Source organism: Cyprinodon tularosa, unplaced genomic scaffold, assembly GCF_016077235.1.
Source record: "Cyprinodon tularosa strain WSP-4 unplaced genomic scaffold, ASM1607723v1 ctg1093, whole genome shotgun sequence".
In the NCBI taxonomy this organism is placed as follows: Eukaryota; Metazoa; Chordata; class Actinopteri; order Cyprinodontiformes; family Cyprinodontidae; genus Cyprinodon; species Cyprinodon tularosa.
This window is the reverse complement of record NW_024037886.1, coordinates 139331-145456: the sequence shown is the minus strand read 5'-3', so window position 1 is coordinate 145456 and position 6126 is coordinate 139331. Positions and strand designations below refer to the sequence as shown.

The 6126-nt window shown below is 43.7% G+C and overlaps 1 protein-coding gene across 2 annotated transcripts; it reads left to right on the top strand.

Annotated features, from left to right (window-relative positions):
- Positions 1 to 383: 383 nt before the first annotated feature.
- LOC119789154 (D(1)-like dopamine receptor) lies at positions 384 to 1892 on the top strand. 2 transcript variants are annotated; one of them, XM_038293956.1, is made up of 2 exons: positions 639 to 1609; positions 1664 to 1892. In XM_038293956.1, exons 1-2 carry the CDS (start codon positions 654 to 656, stop codon positions 1854 to 1856), a joined length of 1149 nt encoding a protein of 382 aa, XP_038149884.1. In that variant the 5' UTR covers positions 639 to 653; the 3' UTR covers positions 1857 to 1892. The 2 variants fall into 2 exon arrangements, with proteins under 2 accessions (XP_038149875.1, XP_038149884.1); XM_038293947.1 differs by having other exon boundaries at positions 384 to 1892.
- Positions 1893 to 6126: the final 4234 nt, after the last annotated feature.

Sequence of the window (6126 nt, the reverse complement as noted above, 5' to 3'; positions counted from 1 at the left end):
ATCTATTACCTGCGCTGGAATAATGAGCGCGGCTGCAGAGAGTGTGAGCACAGAGCCCAGCAGGGTCCACAGTGAGTCACTCAGCAATCAGACACAAACGCTTTTCGCTCACTGTGGAGCATCACCAGGAGTGACCAGTTCAGCAGCTGATCGGCTGCCACTTATTTCTCTTCTCTGTGGATTTACTCTGAAAGCTTTTTTCTCTACAGACTAATTTCTTCCCCAGTCAGACAGAGAAACAGAAGAAATCTGCAGGATCTCGTTGTGTTTTGTTCTTCCAGACTTCAGGGGATGTTTTCTCTTTCATGCCAACCTGGAATGAAGACAGAATAAAATTCTATTAGTCGAATTCTTTACTTGCATCACCTGTTAATGATTATTTAATGGAAAACTACACGCTGTGGAGTAATTTCACCCAAGTTCTCTCAGATCTAGATGGGATGGGTGATGAGGGGGAGGAGGAAGAGGAGGGGCGGGGGCGTGGTCTGCGCATCCTCCTTGGCTGCATCCTCTTCCTGCTCATCGTGTCCACGCTGCTGGGGAACACCCTGGTGTGTGCTGCCGTCATCAAGTTCCGCCACCTTCGATCCAAAGTCACCAACTTCTTCGTGATCTCTCTGGCTGTTTCCGACCTGTTCGTGGCGGTGCTGGTGATGCCGTGGGAGGCCATCACAGAGGTGACGGACACCTGGCTGTTTGGAGGCTTCTGTGATGTGTGGATCACCTTTGACATCATGTGCTCCACAGCCTCCATACTCAACCTGTGCATCATAAGTGTGGACCGCTACTGGGCCATCGCCAGCCCTTTTAAGTACGAGCGGAAAATGACCCACCGGGTGGCGTTTGTCATGATCGGGGTGGCGTGGATGCTGTCCATCCTCATCTCCTTTATTCCTGTGCAAATGAAATGGCACCGGGCTCAGGAGGACATGGATGGTGGAACGATGGAAGACGTAGGGACCATATTGGGCGGGAATTTCACAAACACCAGCCACCTCAACGGCACTACCATGGCAACCATGAGCTGTGTGGCCAACCTCAACAAAACCTACGCCATCTCCTCCTCCCTCATCAGCTTCTACATCCCCGTGCTTATCATGATTGCCACGTACACCAGGATCTATCGGATTGCTCAGACCCAAATTCGCAGAATTGCATCTTTGGAACGGGCGGCGGAGCAGGCTCAGATCCAGGGCTACGGTTTAAACAGGAACCAGCAACAGCTCAGGGCCACCGACGAGGCATCTCTGAAGTCCTCCTTTAAGAAGGAAACCAAAGTTCTGAAGACGCTGTCCATCATCATGGGGGTCTTTGTGTTTTGCTGGTTGCCCTTCTTCGTCCTGAACTGCACCGTCCCCTTCTGTGACCCGCCGTGTGTCAGCGACACCACCTTCACTGTTTTCGTGTGGTTCGGCTGGGCCAACTCCTCCCTGAACCCGGTCATCTATGCCTTCAACGCAGACTTCCGCCGGGCTTTTGCCAGTATTCTGGGTTGCAACCGCATCTGCTCCACCAACACAGTGGAAGCTGTGAACTTCAGCAATGAGCTCGTATCTTATCACCATGACACCACGTTCCACAAGGAGGCAGTGGTACCTGCACAGCCACAGCAGGGCCCTCGTAACCTCAGCATCGGCCTAGACGACTGCTTGGAGGACATGAGCGCGCAGTTCGAAGAAGAGTCCAATGTCTCCAATGATTCTCCAAGTCATGACAGGCTTTTGCTGCTTCCTGCCACGGTCCAACTGGAGGACAATGGAGAGATTTCCTTGGAAACAATCACACCGATTACCTCAGGAGCTGGACCTGAGACTGAGGTTCTTATACCAGGACAAGTCCAACCAAATGAGAAATAACAAACCGAATAACAGCCATAATTAGACCAGGTAACTCTTCAGCCTCATCAATTCAGTATCGCTGTAGCATTGATGGTCTAAAGTGCAAAGTGGCCATCAAAGCATGCTCTAAATCCTGAGATATCCACAAGCAGGCTTTTAGCTAGCAATGAGTACGGGCACACATTGTTAACCTGAGTCCTCCAGATGGATTTGCTCCGCATATCCATCTGGAAACCTTCCGTTGAAGTAATTTTGGGAAGGGGCGAAAATACTGGTTAGCTGATTGGCCTATGTTGGTGATAGACGGGCCAAATAAACCAATCAGATCAACAAAGCATATGACGTACTAACAGAGCGACGACGAAGAGGAGCCAATTGATAGATCAAACTCTTGCTGAAACCAGTCGGGAGAAGAGCAAAAACATCCTTTCCTCTGAGAAAAGCCTCCAGAGCAGTGTTTTGCTCTTCTTTCAGTGAAGAAATACTCTGTAATTCCCATAAAACTTGCTCGATAGCCACGCTAACGCTAGTTTCATCGGCTGAAGCCGCCATGTTCTTTAGACTGAACTGTCGCGCTTCTCGTTGCGTCACACCTCAACCCGCCTCAAAGCCAACGCTGATTGGACGTTCGTTTGGTGAACGGCTCCAAATTTTCTTTAACGGAGAGTCTCCAGACTGATCTGCGAGGGAAACCTTGAAAGCTCGCGAGATCAGGATGGTCTCACGATGCTAGCACATTGTACGCCCTTTACTAAAGAAAATAACAAACTGTATGCCCTGTTTTTGGGATGTACAGCTTTGGTACGGGCTAATTTCCCCTTGGAATCTTCACTCAAATATTCAAAATTTCAGAAGCAGCAGATGCTGGAGTGGGGAAAAATTTAATTTTAGCTGCTGGACGCGCCTCATCAACCAATCAGAGAAGTTGATCTGGGAGCTGGCAGAGCGCTATGATCACTCCTCTGAAACAGTTTATTAACGCCTAAATTAACTTCAAATGTAGAAACCTGCCGGCAGAATATGTTGGCTTTTATTATCCTGCTGCCTGCAGTTTGTAGCACAGACCTGAAAAACGCTAACATCTACTTCCAGCCGCCACCAACAGGAGGGGAAAACCCTGGAGAGGCGAGCGGGCCTGAGGCAGCTGCTGCTGGGGATTCCCAGTGACAGCGCAGCGCCGGTATGTGGGGGTCTGAGCGGCTCCCACAGAGAAATAATCTTTGAAGGCAGGATGGTAATCTGGATGAACTGACTGCACAGACCATGTTTTCAGGAGGACTTTCTCACTTCAACATAGATTCTAACTACTTTCTACCCGCTGATCACAGCTAATATAGCAAAGCTGCTCTCTGCATCGAACACAGGAGCAGCAGAAGCTTCTGGACTCACTTTACTGGACGGCTGACCTTAATGTGGATCAGAAATGAATCAGCAGAATTTTTTTTTGATGCTCAAAGCGTGTTCGGTGTGAATTAGACTTTCTGATTGTTTGAATTGGCCAAAAAACCATAAAACTGGACCTGAAAATAATCTCATATCATCCTTATGACATTTCCACCTCTTTTCAAGCACATATACTACCCACAATCAGGACAAAAGTAAAATTAGAGCAAAGACAAAAAGTTAGCTGCATTCCAGTCTAAATTTCTGAATTTTCCAGGGGGGGAAACCCCCAGACCCCCCTGCACTGCACAAAGCCTAAAGATGTTATACACCAAGGTGTACGCCCTATGATGTATTCCTAACTAAAAGCCTGCCCAAAAGTGTTGTCAAAGAAAGCTGTTTTTAAAATTTTGTTTTGGAAATTAAAAACATGTATTTGTACTTTGTACAATATACATACAGCACTACGATGGAGTATTAGGACCAGCCTAGAGATATATTTTTTCTTCTATTTTGAGAATAAAGTCGTAAAATTATGAGAATGAAGCCGTAAAATTACTAGAATAAAGTTGTAATATAACCAGAAACTTTTTTCACATAATTTTACGACTTTATTCTCGTAATTTTACGACTTTATTCTCGTAATTTTACGACTTGATTCTAGTAATTTTACGACTTTATTCTCATAATTTTACAACTTTTTTCACATAATTTTACGACTTCATTCTTGTAATTTTCCAACTTTATTTTTGTAATTTTACGACTTTATTCTTGTAATTTTCCAGCTTTATTCTTGTAATATTACGACTTTGTTCTTATAATTTTACGACTTCATTCTCATAATTTTACGACTTTGTTCTGGTCATTTTTGCACTTTATTGTCGTAATTTTCCAACTTTATTCTTGTAATATTACGACTTTGTTCTTATCATTTTACGACTTCATTCTCATAATTTTACGACTTTGTTCTGGTCATTTTTGCACTTTATTGTCGTAATTTTCCAACTTTATTCTTGTAATGTTACGACTTTGTTCTCGTAATTTTACGACTTTATTCTTGTAATTTAATGATTTCATTCTCGTAATTTTACGACTTAACTCACATAATTTTACAATTTTGTTCTGGTCATTTTTGCACTTCATTCTGGTAATTTTCCAACTTTATTCTGGTAATAGAAGAAGAACAAACCTCTAGCCTGGCCCTAATACGAACAGCAGAGCTGATCCACGTTTTTCAGTTTGGTGCCAATAAGGAAAATAAAAGAAGTTGTAAAACATCAAAGCAAGGCTCAAAGGATCGGTGAGGAAGAGAGACGGAAGCTTGGAGGCCTAACCTGCTGGTTTTAAATCTGCCATTTTTATTATCGTAATTATGCTAAGTGACATCTGTTGGTGTCACCATTGCATGTTGTCGACAACATGCAATCATTTGCTTGCTGCCCTTGAATATAAATATACATGTTTTTTGATTATCCTGATTTTTTTGGGGCTTTTCAAAGTTGTCTATGCGTATAAATCATTAGCTAAAAATGATAAATTCATGTTTAATGAGGTAATTATATATTTCCTCCTGATATTTCTCTGTTCAGTTTTTTTTTTCATAGTTTCCTTTCTTTGACTTCTATCCCTAAAAACTGAGAAGACAAACACGCCTAAACCTGGAAGTCTATGTTCAGAATTCACAATAATAAATGAATAAATAATTTATAAAAAATAAGATTTCATATGTTTGTCTACTTGAACAAATTGACAAAGAAACAGTTTAGTTTGGTCAACCTTGAATTTTCTTATCTTATGGCTTTAGCTCAGATAATTTTAGCTTTTATTAGAATATTATCACGCGTTTTAAATCTCTTTGATAATCATTAGAAATCGTACATTTTAAAACTTAACAGTTAAATAAGTAGCAAAGATAAAAATAAATAAAGGACAGAATTAAAATATGGCGACCAGAAGATGATCTCTCAGGTTCTTCCCAGATTCCAGGCTTTTTGTTTTTGTCATGATGGGATTTGATGTCTAACCCATATGCAGAAACACACGGAGGTAGGAGAAAGTTCAACAGTTTATTGACAAACAGTGTAAATAAAATGTGAACAGGAACTGGGGTGGTCAGACTGGTCTCCACTGCTAGAGGTGGAACTGATCAGCAGGTGGGGGGAACCCTGTGAGTCCAGAGGCTTATCGGCAGGCAGAGGGCTGAGGCAGAGACTGAGTGCAGGCAGGCAGGTTTCAGGCTGAGAGAAGGTCAATTAGAGATCAATCTGAAAAACTCACACAGAAAAAAAGACAATTAGAAGAATTTTATTGATACAATTACTTTAGTCTTTGGTGCTCAGACCTCAGCAGGAAACATAGCGCTGAATTTTGATCGATTGTGTTGGAGTGGAGATAGGTGGAGTTGGTCAGTCTGTAGACTGCTGGTTGGAGAGACGGTCTGCTGAGCTTTATGGGGAGATCCAGTGGACTGCGTGAGCTGATAGCCTACTAGAGCTTCACTCAGGGACCTGGAAGATGGAAGTCCAGTTGGATAACACAGATTGAGAGAATCTATCCATGATGAGCAAGCATGAAGCGCCAGTGGAGAGGAAAAACTCCCCGTTGAGAAGAAACCTCTGGCAGAACATGGTGGTCTTCTGCCGGATCGGTTGAAATGAGACGCGGACGCAGTAAGAGTCCAGGAGGAATGACGCTGATGAAGTTTTCGCTACGATGGTGGAGGAGGGGCTGCAGGTGGGTGGAAACGGGTTCATCTGAATGAAGTCACAGGGCGCAACCATCGGCTTCGCTTTGGGCAGTAGAAAAGTTGCGGATCGGAGGCCTTTTAAGATGAACTCTGGATGCTGATTGGCTTTGGTGGTGACGTGGTTCAAAGCTGTTTAGCTGGTGTCGGAGGGCTGGATGA

What these genes read in the sequence shown, in the direction of transcription:
- LOC119789154 (XM_038293947.1), top strand. Translation starts at nt 384, where the DNA reads ATGGAAAACTACACGCTGTGGAGTAATTTCACCCAAGTTCTCTCAGAT.